This window comes from Numenius arquata, chromosome 9 (genome assembly GCF_964106895.1).
Source record: "Numenius arquata chromosome 9, bNumArq3.hap1.1, whole genome shotgun sequence".
Classification (NCBI taxonomy): domain Eukaryota; kingdom Metazoa; phylum Chordata; class Aves; order Charadriiformes; family Scolopacidae; genus Numenius; species Numenius arquata.
In genome coordinates this window covers 8,900,601-8,918,359 of record NC_133584.1, presented here as the reverse complement: position 1 = coordinate 8,918,359, position 17,759 = coordinate 8,900,601, and the positions used below count along the sequence as shown (strand labels likewise).

Below are 17,759 nucleotides of genomic sequence, written 5' to 3'. Positions count from 1 at the left end.
TCGAGATGTGATTACTTCCAGGGCTTTCCCTCTGCATGGATGGAGGCAACACAAATGGATCAAGCGCAGGTCCTTGTGGTTCATCAACATACAGACATAGTCACCTCCTCAAATACAATGGAAGCACAGGTTTGAAGAAGGCAAGTGGTGGATAGTGATGGTGAGCTCAAAACCTCAGGCTCACGGTTGGGAAGCCCACCAAGAGCTTCCAAATATTGCTAAGAATGATCGTGGAAACCATCATCAGCCAGATAATGTTCAAGGCTGAGGTGCCACATAGAGTTGGAGGCTGCATCCTCCAGCACTTTGTCTGCAGCCTCCACACTCAGGGTGCTAATAAAGGATGCCAGAACATTGTCATAGCTGACACTGGCAGGAACACAACCAGGAGACATGGAGTGGCAAGGGAAGTGGATGCTTCATGCAGACAGGCGTCTGAATTAAATCACACCATACTCCCTTACCAACATAGGAAAGTCTTAGATGCCATTACAGCTCTCTTTACCACTACAAATGTTGATCTGAAGGAGGACAAATACTCTGGAAAATGAAAGGCAAAACAACAGTAAAAGAATGCTCTATGATACCATGTGCTCCTTTAAGGAGAGGAGATAATTTCATCCAGCCACTACACTAAAATGAGTAGCACCGATACAGCCTGTTATGCTCACTTCCTACCCAGAACGAGGGCTTGGAAGCATCGTTAAATTTTCTTTCTTTCCTTTCTTGCCTTCTTTAAGTTGACCATGCTATACTTCTAGGTCGGATCAGTCCATTAAAACTCTGTATGTGTTCTTAAAAAGCACCTCTGAGACTGAATAACTTGCAATTTTGTGACAGTAAGGGGCAACAGAGCATCGCATGGTTTTAATTATACTCTCCACTAACTGCATGTAAAATTCCCTGTGTCAAACAAGTCCAAGCCAGCCATCGCTCTGAAGAAATCAGTTTCTTCTTATGTAAACACATGATTCTGGAAGGAATGGTTATAATCCAGCCACACATTTTAAAATCCTGTTATCCTTTCACAGCATAAATACTCTGGATTGCTGCTCTTTAAAAAACACTGCAGTTCAGCAACTGCAGCAGCTCTGGAGCTAGGAGGGTATTTCCATGTCAACATCTGAAACAGTCCCACTCGCAAGTCAGAAGAAATGCCACTTAAATCAGCAGAGAACTCTTATTTTAGCCCTAAGCGCTGCTCCATACTTTTCTTGTCCGATTTAGCTGATACTATGTTTGATTTAGGCCTGAATTGTAAACGCAAAGGATACCGATAAATTGTAATTGTGAAAAATCAGTGTTTCGCTCTGATCTGATAGCCACATTGAGATAACAAGATGATGGCAGCTGCAAGTATACAAGGAACTGGGGTCATAGAGGATTAGGCAGATGAAGAAGGAAAAAATTAAAAAAGAAAATAATAAAGAGGCGGATGGAGAATAAGAAATAATTTCAGAAATGTTTGTTTGAGAGAGCCCAGGCCCTGCCGCTGGCCCGAGTCAGCTCCATGCAGGGCAGACGTCCCAGGACACTGTTCCTTACCCAGAGGAGCATCAGGAGCAGGTTTTCCTTCCCATCGCTTCTGGCTACACTCACACCCGCCTCATGGTGAGTGCTGCTGTATCACAGTGACTGTCCCATCTCAGCAATTTATCCAACAGAAATGTTAAAAACTGACAACAACAAAGCAAATAGTGTGGGGTGAAGTCTATTTTATGTTCCTTCTGCAGCAGAAGGAACGTAAGGCCAAACTCTGCCTGTCCTCAAACCAGAATAAACAGCAGCTCCGCTGCGGCCCTGGGATGAGGTGGGTGCGTTTGAATGGTCTCCCCCACATATTGCCCTCCAGAGTCTGGTCCCCAGACCCCACAGCAACGTTCATGCTCCGAAGACAACAGTTACATTTTCATTCACTTATATGCATGGCTGTGTTGGCACTTGGAAGCAAATACAACTTAAACAAGCAAACATCCAAAGCCTTTTCCTTTCATGTTCAGTATAATCCGTAGAGTTTTTTTCCTGAAGGAAAATATGGATGTTTTCTGAAAAATTCACGAAAAATATTATCATTTCCTCCCTTTTCCTCCCCCAGCCTCTCCACCCAAACAGTATTTTGCATCTGTAACCACACTCGCACAGATGAAGGAGCTTCTACTCCTCATGAAAGCAAGAAAGAAGAAATGGGGGAACGCAGCAACAACGTTTTAATGGGAAACTCTTCTTGTTTTTTAATGTTTTTATCAACTCTAGAGATAAACGTTAAGCACAGGAGAAGGCAATAAGGAATAGGAATATCACAACATTGTAGCAAATAAAGCAATTTTTCCACCATAAATCAAGGGACCACAATGGGCTGTGTGAGTAATTGTTATGCTTTGTTACTGAACCCTCAATTCCTGTCCTGCTTCACTGCAGTTCCCAGAATACGTGACACCCTTCTGGTCTCCTTCATTAAGTGACATTTGGCATACTCTCCTTCACAGTTGAACTTGACTAGTTTGGAAAACATGTATGTCATTTCGTGCTCACTTTGCTACCTCCACTTAGGCTTTTTCACTATCTTCAGTGAAACTTTTCATAAAACAGGTGCCGAGGGCTCAATTTCAGCAGAGGTTTCTGCCACCAGGTGAAGTTTGGACATTTCTTAAGACCTTGTAAAATGTGGGATTATATTAGGGCTCCTCTCCTTTTTCATTTTTAACTCTCTCCAGGATACCAATTAATTGTTTCTCGAATGACCTCGATGTTTTGGCTCCAACTCCACAAGTCTGTCTCCAAGGCTATCCTTCATGGTTATGAGTTTTCTGACATCTGTGTTAAATTTTATCACACAATTACTATTCCTTTGTGCCCTCTTGACCTATTCCAGTGTACACAGTGCTAATTATAAGTATCTCCCTAATTAAAAGTGACTACTACCATAAATTTAAATAACACTTATGTTCTTACTGTGATGAACACAGCAATGGTCCAAATTCTTTCTTGATACACATTTAAAAGAAGCTGAGTGAGCAGAACATCTTTTTGTACACACTTGAGAAAAAATTTTCAGACTTTCTTTCAGCAAACCTTTATCAGGGAGCTACGCCAGTCATTGTTCTCATCAGCTTCAGTGGTTAACTGCTAGAATAAACTCAATTATAAATCAGTGAAGCCAGGCTGCACAATTATTTTTAACTGAAGCTTTTTAGATTGCTTTAGTCTACTTATCTAAGACACGGCTTTCTTCCTATTCTTTAAGTGCTAAAACTTGAACAGCTTCTTTATTCTTCAGTGCCAAACGACGCAATTTCTGTTGTATGATGTTCTGAGGTCATTCTGCCTGGTAGCATGGAGCTGGTGTCTGCAGTGTGCCTACAGCTCTTATTGTCACCCTTTAATTACAGATTTCTTCCTTTAATTACAGACACATGCTTTAGTGTCACTCGTCCTTACGCTTGCATTTGAAATGCATACCTCAAGTTACTTCTACAATTAGGGATGCTGTCCATCAGGTACCTGTAAACTATTTTATACGCTCACCTGACCCTATAAATAACACAATCCAACAGCTGAGTGAGTATATACTGGAATGATACAAGAGAGATTTCAAGATCAAAATGAAAATGGCAATTTAGCAACTTATAGGAACTGCAGCGCATCTTGCTTTCAGCTGATTTTTCATTCATCATAACTTGAATATATTTAATAAATATTTTATACTGCCTCACACAGCCATAGAGCCACAAAGCCATGGCTATGGCTTTATCACACAAAAACCAGCTTTACCTGGCTCCTGACGTGTTGTCGTTCTCTAGCTGTCGGACCAGGAGCTTGGCTATGGCAGTGAAACTGTTGCTCATGCGGTAGATATCTCTGCTCTGGGTGCCCAAGATGCTTGAGAAGGTGTCAGTGAGACTCTTAATTTCCAGCAAAAGAATATGGTGAAATGAGTGCTCCATGTTGGCCAGCTGGTTCACCAAATACATCAGGCAAATTCTGGCTCGCTCCTAAACAACACAAGGAGACAGAAAACAATTTTAAACAAATTATTTCATTGTTTGCTTGTGCAAGGAGGTTTGTGTGCATGCTGCTGATTAAAACATTGTCATAGGGGAATAGTGGCTTCCCCACGATAACTAACAAAAAGGCAACTACATCAAACGCAGAGTTTATTTTTGTCTATTATTGATGTTATACTTCTTCTTCTTGGTATTACCTAACACGGCCTAACCTTGTCTCCTCCTTAAACCTAGAGTCAGAGTCCATCAAGCCTCTTTGGAGAGCCCTGTGTTGCTCTAGGGTGGTAGATCAGCCTGGCTGATTGCACAGAGCACCAGCAGCAGACCTAGCTCCCCTTTCATCTTTGATCAGCCTCACGAGCCTGGCCAAGCTACCTCATTGCCATATACCTAGTTTCCGTGCCTGTTTTTTGCTTTATTCTGTTCTGTTTGTGGCAGGCAAACTCTCTCACAAGGGGCCAAGTGCTCACACACGCTGCACCAGTTCACAGGCTTTTCTCTGCATAGTCTTTTTTCGTCACGTTTGTACCCGACCTGTTGCAATGGAGCTCACAGAGGTATTAGCATGGACTCAAATGTGTTATTACCTGCCGGGAGACCTCAGCTCAGTCCGGAGCAGACCCCACGGCTCAGGTCTGCCCTGGTTTGTGGCACTGCGTGACTCACGATGGACTGTGTTTTTGCGTCTTCATTACAACCTCATTGTATTAATGGGTTAATTTCTAGATTTTTGCTTTGCCCATGTTACTCTCCAAAACTGCAAATAATCAAGTGTCACCAGGCAATTGCAGTGAATTCTGTGTACGCCATTAGCTGTTACAGAGCAAACATCTATTTTTCAGACCATAAAATGTTCCTCAATCACGACTTCCTCTCCGGACCTGCTGGGTGTTGCTGATTTGCTATATTTAGCAGTGTCACCTAAGTGCCTGTCATCACCAGTGCTATCCAGACTGAGCGAGACTCCTCTGGCACAGCATCAGCAGAGCAGCGAGGTGCAGCGGGCAGGAGCAGGTTCTATCGGCACCTCTTCTGGCTAATGGCGAGAGATTAAAGTGCCTTGTAAATCACAGGGGGGGTGTTCTCTCCTTTCACAGCAATTCACTGAGGAGCAACACTCAGATTAGACCCGTGACTAACACTGCAACAAAGAGAAGTTTAAGATGAGATTTCATTTTAAGATCTCATCACAGGCGATAAGGCGCTGCCTGGCAGCTGTATCAATCACTGCCAATGCACTGAAGTCTGATATGCCCTCTGTAGCCAAAGTTTTGCTAGCCAATTTATCAGGGGGATGTGATCATGCCAATTTATCAGCGAGATCACATCCCCCACAAATTAGAATTAAAGGGCCCATTTCAGATCATAATATTAAGCATGCAAATATTTTCTAGCAAAGATACTTTATCATCTCTGCTTGGCAAGGGCACACAATTCCACTTCCAACTATTTCTGTATGCACGTGCAAAAATTCACATACTAAAATACAAAATCCAAAGGTAAAGAAATGCATTAGGATTCCTCTGCTTTGTTACAATTGTCCTTAGTGTATTAGGTTCCACAGTCCTAAAAATACCTAAGTGGGAAAAGCAGTAGAGAAAGCAGCAATTAACTCAGGAGCTCATATCAGATCCTGCACCAGGGTAACCAGGCATGGCTCCGCTCAGAGAAACCCACTCAGTGCTCAGCTGATTGTTACAGAAATTGGGAAATATTTTTGCTTTTAAACCCTGTGCTGAAATGCAAGCAAAGGCACTTTAGGAAAATAAAAAATTCTCTTCTTCCCAAGGGTCAGCAGGAAGGGAGTGGAAGTCGTGTGCCATACGCATCCTTAAACTGCAGGGCAATAGCATTATTACCTGGGCTCTTCTGGGACAGGAGAGAAATGTAACAGGAGAGAAAAAATTGCCAAAAGTTTGATTCCAAGTACAGCTGGGCCATAAAAATACACGGGGGACTTTGGCAGAACACGGCCCAAGCATCACAAGTGAGACATTTTTGAAGAAAAAGTCAACTTATTTTAAGCAAAAGAGGATCTGCTGCACCGTGCCATGACAGAGATAAATGAGAAAAGCGTATCAGACAAATTGCTTCCCTTCAGCCATATGGGGGAAAACTACAGCTACATCCTCGGCTGGGCTGGTGTGGCGGAATGAGCTTTTTTCTCAATGGTTTGAAAGAGGTTGACTTTTTGGTACATATTCACTAGTTTATTTGGAAGACAACCCTCCCTCCAAGAGATAAACATAGGCGCAATTAACATTTAAAACACATTTTTGTTTCCTAAACAAACTGTGCAGCAGACGTAACTGGAAGAGAAGTTTTGACCATTTTCATGTCACTTTGATCCAGCTGGAGTGTCTCCAGCCATGCTGAAATGCTGCTACTCGCCTGGAGTGAGGTAAAAGAACAATAAACTCGACGGAGTAATATAATATGTAACTGTTATACAAAACAAAATTACAGAAAAATAGCTCAACATGAAAGCAGTCATTATCCCTCCCACAATTTTTATCCAAAAATTTTCAGAAAGCCTGTTTGTATATACAGAACCCATTGTTATTTTAACAATGCTTATTTTATGTATTCTTGTATTTTTTCATAACCATCCTTTGCATTTTATGGCATTACATCTGCCAGTAGGTGAAGATCTTAAACACAAGCAATGAGGTGCAGCAAAGTATTTTGCTTAATCTTAAAATCAGGCTCAGGAGACCACAAAGAGAGATCACAAGGCTTTCAGAAGTAACTTCGGTTTCCAGTTGGTTCAGTTATTGGAAAAAAAGTTATTAAAATGTTCGATTGACCTTTGCCCCAAGATGGTGTTTTGCTTTGCACAAATTTATGGTTAAGGCACAAGTTCTGATTTCAACTTCACCCATGAGACTGTCCCTGACATCAGCAGAAGTGGCGTGTATAAACAAGGGGGCAACATTTAAAATGAAGGGATCTATTTTCAGCCAAACCTCTCATCTCTCCAGGGGTCTGCCTGAACTGCCAAGGTGGAGACCGCAGTTCAGTGAAAGCACAAGAGGTTGCTTCTAGAAGCCAGCAGAAAGGATTTTCTGTTCACATCTGCAATCTATACCATAAAGGGCCAAGCCTCAATCCTTGCTGCCTCTTTTCCCCAACTAAACCTCCCAGTGAAATAAAACGTCAATGAATAAAATTCCAACACTACTGCTGCCGTTTCGTTTCCCACTTGTTTTGCTTGGCGAGGAAGGGGATGCCGATGCACGTCTGTAAGTAAGAGCCAGTGGCATATCTGTAACACGGCGCCGTTACAGGAAAAGGAGGAGGGGGAGAAGTGACAACAGAGGTTTCCAGGAAGACATTGCCATGGCGGGCTGCGAGGCAAGACCATCAGCAGCACATGTGTCTGCGGGGACCATTTTGCTGCTTGCACGTTTCTACTTGGACCTCATCTAAATAAATTAACTGGCTGCAGCAATGCTTGTAACTTAGTAGTTACGCTTATAGAGGAGAATATTATTTTAATTCTTTCTTGTGGGTGCACTCATTGTTATATACTGAGCCTTTAAGATCTGTCCAGCTTTTATGATGCCAGATGTGTTTCTACTTATTTTATCGCAGGCTGATTGTCTGCATTGCAGTGAGTGATGCTCCATACATCAGTGAAATCCGCGGCATGTTCAAAAAAGCATTTTTTCCCTTTCAAGAAGCTTGATCTTCATGGGAACATCCAGAGACACGACCCGTCTCTTGGCTCATGATAGGGTGCGGGCAAAATCTGCACTAGGAGCTGCTGGAGTAAAGCAAACAAAACCTTTGCAAGGGAAAAGAAGGAATATGAGAGACCCACTGTGTTACTAAACACGCAAGAGCTGCAAGGACCCTTCAGTCACCATGTCTGGTCTGCTGCAACCCCAGGCAGTTGTGGACCGGCAAATGTCCTGCCAAAGCAGCTCCTTATATCCTTCAGAACTGTTTTTATTTCAGGTCCCTGAAATAAAATAAAAATCCCTAGGGTAAAGAGAAAAAAATTACAAGTAGAAGGTGAGAAAAAGACCATCAGTTACAATGTCTGTGAAGGAAGAGGGAACTTACTGTGTGAAAATGTCCAGGTCATGAGGGGAGCAGACCTCATCTCGCATCACAGGAGAGGCAAAAGCCCATAGAACAAAAGTATTCCACAGGGAAAAAATAGGAAACTTTAAGCCCCCTGCAGAAACTGTACCACAATATTTGCACCCCAAATGGTGACTTGCCTTGGCTCCAGCATGCAACACCCAGCCACCACCCAAATACCTTTTAAAGCTCTTTCTGCACCATTTATAGCTGAGGGAATAACTGAACTGACAGTGTGGCACCTCCAGAAGCACATCCAAGCCCTTCAAGAGCAACAGTGACACGGACGTACTGCTCCCCAATGAGGAAAGGCAGGAGGCACCAGGTCTCCCAGCAGAGACCCATGGTGCTGGCAAAGGTGGCTGCCAGACTGTGCTGGGGCACCAGGGCTCTGTAACAGATTTGCTCCCCAGGCCACCCAGAAGTTCCTGTACATTGTGCTTGGATGTCTCTCCACCTGGAGAGCATGCCTTTGTTTTCTCTCCAAGATGTTCTCCCTGGATTAAGGCACAGCATTAAGAGCCTCTTTCTGCCACCCCAGCTCCTCTGCCCAGCAGAGACGAGATACGACAGAGTGGGGACAACCTCAGAAGAACATCCAGTGGTAAAGTTTCAATGCTTGTAACCTGTGTCCAGGTGACAGCACTGTACAAGCCTGGCACTGGTGTCAGGAACCTCTTGTAGCCTCAGAGCAGGGGGAAATATCAGCAAGCCCAGCGTGACCCCTCAGCAGCTTCATGACTGATATGGCTCAAAGGTGACCACAGAAAAAAAATCAAGTCACTGAAGCATTAGTAACTACTTAGACATTTCAATGAGGGCAGCTCGTCCATTATTTGGATATTTTTTAGAACACAAGAGAAGAGGAGCCATTTGTCTCACGTGGGAAAGTTCACCTCTGCCACCCTTTGTATGTTGCTTTCATCAATGTTTTTGAGTATCTAGTGAAAGATCTCCTGGATGTCACTAAACCAGAGCCCACTACAAACAAGCAGAAAAGCCTGCCACCTCTGCAAACATGCGGTGCTTGTAGCGGCAGAGGGGGCTGGAATGCAGCCTGCTGCTCGGTCAGCAGCTTGCAGCTTCTTAGAAAAAGAAGACATATGACACGGGACATAATGACAGTTACTGGACACTTACAAGAGAGAGACTGGAGTTTAATTATTCAATGCAGGCCTGCCCGGGCTGTGCATGTAACACTTGGTAGCTACGTGTATGCACACAAACCAGTGGATTAAAACGTATGAGGAGAAAACATTCTGCAAATGGCTTCTTTGTGAACTTTGCTGCAGTCCATAATTTCCAACAATATATGAAATACAGCATGTGCAGTTGGTTGCTTGCTTATTCTTGGTATAAAAAAGTAACAAAAAAAAAAACCCAAAATAAATTCTGTCCCTTTTAAGTAGCAGAACACAGCAGGAAAGGAGCCTCAGAGATCCTCACATGGCAAGAGCAGGTTCAACACCCTAAAATACAGAATCCGAATTAAATCCTTAAACTCTGATCCCAGCTGTGCTCATTTGAGGATTAGCTACTTATAAGCTGTAAAGCTTCTAGGAGATGTTGACTCGTAAGTACTAAACGCAGAATTAAACGTGGTCAGCTGCAGTTCTTATAAAGGTGAATTTTGCTGGGGAGATGTAAGTAAACAAGGAGAGAACAACAAACTTCATTTGGCTCACAGTCTTCAAATGTGATTTTGGCTTCTGCCCCCAACAGAAATAAGATTTACAAAGCCAAACCAAATCTGGTTTTGATTCTTATAAGATGAATTGCCTTTTAAATGAATATAAAGCTCAAGATCAGTAGAAATAGCAAGTGTAGTGTCTTTCTGTGCTGTACCCACAGTGATCAGACACCCGTCATCGTTGACACAGACAAACTCCAGTTGACTTAGTGCAAGTTTTACCTCAGGGATCACTGAAAGGACATGGAAACTGTGGGATTCAGTTCTTTGCTGAAATGAATTATCCAGGTTACTGTATGGCAGGCATCAGTGCCACACTTCAGCAAATGGTTAATTTATTACATACCATTAATTTTCTGCTATATAATCGAGTTTTGTCACAGCCATAAAAATTTGAATTATTTACCAGAAACTCTTTGAATTCAGCAGAACATTATTTTTGCATTACAGAACCATGATTTGATGTGGAAGGAAAACATCTATGAACAGTGGTGAAAGACTTGTAAGCTCATACCTGGGAATGAAAATAAAATCTCATCAAAAGTCATGATATGTGATAAGTAAGTCTAACCAGTTTGGTGTCCTCAGGACACCCAGTCTTGAGCAAACAGGTAGTTCACAAGCCAAGAGTGGTAATCAACTCCAGGCTGTGTTTTTAGGAGCCAGGTATAGCAGCAGGGTGAGACGGGTCTCATTAGGGTCTAAGGCATTTCCCAGTCCCAGCGGGACAGGACTAACTGGGGACATGGGGGTCTTTGGGCTGCTCATTGGAGCTGGTGTTCTGAGGAGAGCAGAGGGCTCTGGGTCCTGAGAGCTGCCCAATGGTGTCTGTACACTCTGAGTCTGTCCATGACACCTGGATTAGGTGAACATCACTCCTGCATCCGGACTGCACAGTTATGACTATAGCAAAAACTTCCGTGCAAATTCATTATGCTGTCATGAAACTCCCATCATTTCTTTAAGAGTCTGTCACTGTAAATCCTTTTCAGGCGTAATGTTCCCGTGGGGTCAGATCCCAAACCAAGATGCTCCTCTGATGAGACTTGAGCCCAGCACCACCACTGAGAGTTTTCATTATAAAGACATTTGTCTGAAGTATCCAGTTAACTACGGCTACAAAGCCAAAATATCTGGCTTACACTATATGAGGAAGCTCATATTTCACTGCATGATTACAACATTCCTGAAGGCTATATGCATCTAAAATATGATATCATACAAAGAGTGTGCAAAATATGTTTTTCTTTCTCTCTGCCTTCCATTTCACATATAGGTATACTGCAATCTAATTTAGCTAAGCCGTTGGAATAACAACAATTATGTACTTTTATCAAATAGGAGTTTTAGCCATTTCATAAAAAGACAATTCATATAAACAGAACATATATGTGCACAGACTAGATACAAAATAAATAATAATAACAATAATAATTTATATATTTATCTTTACAGCTATGAGAAGATAAGTATTCATCTTTTTCATGCTCATTAAGCCCTTCCGGAAAGTTTCTTTCTTTCCCACTAACCTACACTCCATTTCTGCAGAGACCGGTTACTACCTGGCTGTTCCTTGGCTAAAACGTCAAAGGGCAGTTGCAGTCACTAAAATACCACATCTGATTTTTGGGGTACTTGCTCTCATTGCCATACAGGTACTATAGTCTAGACTTAACGTGGTCTTACGACCAGGAATATGTTCTGGTAATGCAGTCTCCTTACTCATGAAGAAAGGAATACTTAGATGTATTACTTTATACAAGATTTAGAAAAAAAACCCAACCTACCCTACCCCAAAACCAACCAACCAACTACTTCTGGTTTTAAACTTACCTCATCAATATGTCCAACAGCTCCAAAGATCTTTGCTGTTTGCCCAATCAAACTTGGAAAACTCTCACCGATTTCTTTCAGCATCGGAAGAAAAGTGGCTAAGGCTGTTGGTTCATAGCCAGCTATTTCTATAAGTATGTTTAGAATAACGTCACTATGGTTCGGGTCTCTCAAGTGTCCAAATAGAAATGGAATACACTCTTTTAGCACCTATTAAAAAAATCAGACAGAAGCAAATTGTGAATGTTTTTTTTAATTGTGAACACATATTACCAGAAGAGGTACTGTACATTGGAGTGATAAAAATAAAACACTAGAATTTGATTTAGTAAAATAGTTTTCCACCCTTGCTGACCTTCGCACAGAGCTATTGCTGAGGTCAATCAAAGTTCAGCTCAACATATGGAATAAGGGTAAGCTGTGTCCTTGAAATATTGCAGTTATGCATACATAAGCAAGGAAATGCCCAGTTGTTAAAAAAGACAAAAAAAAAACCCTCACCAAAATATTTCCCTTGCTCTGGGCCAGTCCTATATTTTTTTGATTAAAACAACATCGGACTTAGACTTCCCCAACAATACAGTAAATTAAAGTACTAGCAGAAATTTTTGGTTTCCACCAGAAGCTAAATAATGTGACAAGGTTAATAGCTGGAAGAGAGGAAAAAATAAGAGGCAAGATCCTCACTGCACAAAAAAACCCTTTAGGCAAGTTGTCATTTTTTTGTAACAACACAATTTTCAAGATGCTGTGGGTCTAGTCCTTAAAACCATCTTACAAACAGGATACAGTGTATACAACTATTGACTGTATGATTATTTTTCATATAAACACACATGTACACTAATACACCTCTGATTCAGAGAAACTGTTGCATCTGTGTAAAAGACATTTGAACACAGAAATGGGGCATAAAGTGACCCATTCTGGTTTTTGGGTGGGGTTTTTTTTGAGGATTATCAGTTTTATCAAGTCGATACATATCGCTCTGGCAGGGTGGCTGAATAAATTGTTAGTAGTAATAAATGATAATAATAGCAATATTGATAATACCAAGCAATTTCAGACATGTCAGCTCCAGCATGGAACCCCACAATAGCCAGCAGTGCACAACAGCCCCCTCCAGCTGACAAGTCCGTTGCTTCCAAAAGTATCTCTATTTCGTCTGGGACTGTGTACTATGATAAAGTTTCCTTGGCTACCCAGGGAAAGATACTAACTACTGTTGATTCTTCTTTTCCAAAGATTTTATGAATTTCATAAATTCACAAAGCAGGTAGTTTTGTGCCTTGTTCTAATGTACTGGGTGCTGTCAATGACATGTAATTTCCAAAGCATTCCTAATCAATTCCTAACTCATTTTTATTTTCCTTGATATGTAATTTAATACATTTCATATATTCCAACGGAAACATAGTTAAGCGAATTCGTACTCTGCTGACAGAGGAAGAGCCAAAAAAGTAGAAAACTGGTTTAACACAAATGTTTTGGTCCAGCAGAGTCATCGTTATGTTCTCTTTCTGATTAGATGGAGAATTTGGAATGAAATTAAAGAATTCATGGGGAATTAGCGTAGGAAAGCACTGTCATGCATGTTATGGGACTCCTCACTGTTCAGAGAGTGACTAGCAGACAGACCTTGCCAAGTCATCTGAAACAAATAAACTCCTCCAAAAGGAGGTGCGGTATTTAGCAGTAAGATCTTTCAAACACAGTTTTACCCCCAGTTCCTTTTTCCTGGCCACGATCTGGAAGAGCCTGAGGAGGTGGTGTTGCTCAGCTTGATCCAGCTGAGCCATCAGTGCCACCAGTTCCCTCAGATGGGGGTTTATCGGCTGTGGTTTCTTCTCGTACAGAGCAGGAAGGACACGCAGCAGCATTGAGTTCCCTAGAATGGAGCAAATGAAAGGCCAGTGACTCACGGTATGTCCATATCCCACAACAAGAGAGAGCCCTAGAAAATCAGCACACCCCTGGAGACACCACTTTTTAAGAATCATCAGTACAAATACAGGGAGGCATAAAACACAATGTAGAAAAATACATACTGGGCCAAGAAGACAAACAAATAACCTAAATAGAATGAATCATTGCAGGTATAACAACATAGGTGTAAAAAAAAAAAAAAAATCCTATTAATTATTAATTAACTATTAATTTTCATTCTCAAGTACAGTATCATGAGAAGACTGCTTAATGAGATTTCAGATTTGGATAGTACTCTGTTGACTCCTAGACCAAACTAAGTGTGATGAAAAAGAAAAAGAAAAAGAAAAAGAAAAAGAAAAAGAAAAAGAAAAAGAAAAAGAAAAAGAAAAAGAAAAAGAAAAAGAAAAAGAAAAAGAAAAAGAAAAAGAAAAAGAAAAAGAAAAAGAAAAAGAAAAAGAAAAAGAAAAAGAAAAAGAAAAGCTAGAAAGCACATAAAAGCTATATTTCTCCTTTGTTGAGATTCAGACTTTCAAATTAAATAAGCAGCATATGGAAAGAATAGTTGGTTATTAAGAGAACTAAACATGCATGACAGTAAATTTGAACATAAATAGTTAAGGATGCCATTTCCAGGAATAGAAAGGAGCCAGAGAGAGTCAACTGCAGACAGACAAAGATATGCAAAACCCTCTCTCACACATTTTCTTAAGATGTCTGCGCATAATTCAATTTGAAGCCCAGGCTCATACCAAAATATATAACTTCTCATTGCTGTACATGCCTGCCTCGATATATTTAAGTTTCACTTGAGCAACATATGGAAAACATCTGCCTATTGCAGTGTAGTATGGCTCCTTTTGTAAACCCATGAAAGTCCTTATGGTCTCTTTGGATTTGGTTTCCAATAGGAACTAGCTCTCTGGCCTGCTGCTTTTTCTCCCATTTAAATCAGAGCCTTCTAACTTTGGAAGATAAGCAGGTCACTTCATGGATGGTAGAAAAAGGATATATAGGTCAGACCGGACCACATCGTGCTCTTGCCAGATACAGAAAACGCACCCCAGGACACTGTTAGGTCTTGCAACATCACCTCTGAGCCAAGTAACTAACATATAATTCTTTGCAGGTTCAGACAACTCTTAGTCAAGCAGCTTGTAATGATCCCTAAGGGGTCCTTATGGTTGGGAGGAGTGCCTCCATGCTGCTCAGCCAGCCACACTTCTGCATCCTATCCTGAAACATTTATTCTGCTTGAAGAATAGCTGGCTTCCAACAATTAGCCATCCTCCTCCTCCGTACAGCCACTGCCACGCTAAAGGCAAGGTTCAGACCCCACCCCTAGTCCCATGGACATGGCAAATTTCTGTCTTGTTCTGTTCTATACATAAAGCACAAAGGCCACTTGCAAAGGAAAGATATTTGCTGATGAATTACCCCAAAGACATTAGCAAGCTGTTTAGTTCTGGCCATTTTCTAGCCACATTCTTAGTACAAATCTCTTCCTGATGTTACAAGGGGATCTGTAAAAAGTGTCACCACTTTTACAAATGTCACTAATGTACCGTGGGATTCATGCAAAGCACCAATTCACCCAAAGTTAGAACCAAAACAGTGATAGAATGTATTTACTTGAACTATTCTAGACTCACATCTGAGTTTGAAATTGAAAAATTTTGTAACTGAATACACTAAAATTATTTCCTTCTCCGGATAATTTAGTGCTTAGAAAAATAAGTCCTTTCTTTGCACTTGCACATGTTTAGTTTCCACTGGAAGTTTTCTGTCCATATGGAGCAGAACCCTGAAGCTCCAGCTAAATTTCAGCAATGGTGACAATTGCAAGAGATGAAATTCCCATATTCCTGGACAGGCAAAATTCATTGTCTGTGAAAGTGTTGAGGGAAGGAATTTAGCAGAGGCGAACGAAAACTACCAGCTTTAAACGAGGAAAGATGGCCACTGACCCAAGAAATGCTATTGCCTAAGCTGGGATATCACAGATAGGAGGGTATCTGGAAACTAAGACTAATTATTCAATCGGAGAAAATAACCATTTTAAGTATCGGCTGTATTAGAGGAGTGATGTAATTTGACATGACACATCATGATGGATTGCAGCCATAAAACTACTCTGGACAAAATTACTTTGTACAAGCTCAAATTTGGGCAGTTCCCTACAGCAAATATTGCAGGGTTTATATTCACTAACCAAGATGAATGAAAACAAAGGCAATTTAGAATCAACCCCATCACTTTGGAGTTATATTTTGACCTCACTGATGTGGAATTGCTTTTAATTGAATCACCTGTGTATACAAACTTGTAAACAATCCAAGCAGATAGCACAGTTTGTGTCTGTTCTTCATATAACTTAAGAAAGGTCATGAAGCACAAGCCAATTTGCTATTTTCTTGTATTTTCATGTTTCGAGTTAGCTCTGAGTACCTCTTGCCATTTGTTTGTCACACCTTTTCAGCTTCTAAGGGATTTATGCACATGCAGCTCACTAGGCTTTTGATTCTCAGAGCTTGGGCACTCAGAGGCAATATTGTGCCCCCTCCCAAGTAATTAACTTTTTTTAAATCTTGCTTCATCTATCTCAGTCTAAACAAAGTGCCTGAAAAATATGTTTGCTGTCTGAGAATGGAAAAACATTATACTCAGTTCTTAATTACCTTCTTTCCTTCTTCCTTCCCCTACCACCCTTACCCCCAGTACTTTCCAGATTAGATTTTCTCAGACTTTCCAAGCAGACCACACACCGGGAATTATGCAATTCAGGCAGAGTCTAACGTACAGTTGGGGACACTCGATGGCTTTGCACAGCTGGCTGCGAGTCAGGCAGGGAGGAGGCACGTACGGCAGGGGCAGCCCCAGCCACGGGCTGTGATGGTGCCAGCCTGCCCCAGCTGTCCCCAGACCATGCCCCGGGCACGCTTTGGCCACGCTCCCTGCACACACGGATTGCAAAGGTTGCCCTGTGCTTGGTCTCTGCTCTGCCCAACCCAAAGAGCGTGGATAAAAAAAAAAAAAAAAGAAAGAAAAAAAAAAAAAAAAAAGGACCCTGTTAGCACCCTGCAAACAGAAGGAGCTCTCGAAACTGTACAGTGGTGTTTTGACATTCACACATGACATTCATACACCCTCCTTTCAGGTAGTTGTAGAGAGCAATAAGATCTCCCCTTCAGCCTCCTTTTCTCCAGACTGAACAACTCCAGCTCCCTCAGCTGCTCCTCATGAGACTTGTGCTCCAGACCCCTCACCAGCTTCATTGCCCTTCTCTGGACACACTCCAGCACCTCAATGTCCTTCTTGTAGTGAGAGGCCCAAAACCCAACACAGTACTCGAGGTGGGGCCTCACCAGCGCCAAGTACAGGGGGACGATCACTGCCCTAGTCCTGCTGGCCACGCTGTTTCTGACACATTCCACGATGCTGTTGGCCACCTTGGTCACCTGGGCACACTGCTGGCTGATACATTCAGCCAACAGTCAACCAACATGCCCAGGTCCTTTTCTGCCGGGCAGCTCTCCAGCCACTCTTCCCCAGGCCTGTAGCGTTCACGGGGTTGTTGTGACCCAAGTGCAGGACCTGGCACTTGGCCTTGTTGAACCTCATCCCATTGGCCTCGGCCCATTGATCCAACCCGTCCAGATCCCTCCGTAGACCCTTACTACCCCCAAGCAGATCAACACTCCCACCCAACTTGGTGTCATCTGTGAACTTACTGAGGGTGCACTCGATCCCCTTCATCCAGGTCATTGACAGATTAAACAGAACCAGCCCCAGTACTGGCTCCTGGGGAACACCACTTGTGATTGGCTGCCAACTGGATTTAACTCCATTCACCACCACTCTTTGGGACCGGCCGGCCAGCCAGCCAGTTTTTTACCCAGTGAATAGCACAGTACGGCGGCCAGCAGCCCAACGTGCAGGTAGCCCAGGTTTCCACAAGCAAGGCTGGGAACTGGGAGGCATCTAGTGCAGCAGCAGCAGGCTCCCAGAGGGCTGCCCTGGGGTGCAAGAAGCTCCAGCCTTACCTGCCTCCTCAGCAGAAGGTGACACCTGCACAGTGCCTCCCGATCCCCGCTGCAGGAAGGGACAATGGTTGAGGCCATGCACACTGTCTCTGCCACCTCGTGTAGCCACATCTCCCACTCATGGCCCTGTCGTTGGAGCAGAATGAGCAGGAACAGCAGCCCAGAGCCCTCTTT

General features: G+C 42.4%; 1 protein-coding gene across 2 annotated transcripts in view; it reads right to left on the bottom strand.

The window, feature by feature from the left end:
- The window catches only part of VEPH1 (ventricular zone expressed PH domain containing 1), an 81,345-nt gene that overhangs the window by 45,852 nt on the left and 17,734 nt on the right, over nt 1–17,759 (bottom strand). For both annotated transcript variants that reach the window (XM_074153717.1, XM_074153718.1), the window contains exons 4-6: nt 13,338–13,504; nt 11,617–11,826; nt 3,772–3,992 (exon numbers count right to left, since the gene is read on the bottom strand). In XM_074153717.1, the coding sequence (XP_074009818.1) occupies nt 3,772–3,992; nt 11,617–11,826; nt 13,338–13,504 (598 nt within the window). The remainder of the gene's footprint in view (nt 1–3,771; nt 3,993–11,616; nt 11,827–13,337; nt 13,505–17,759) is intronic.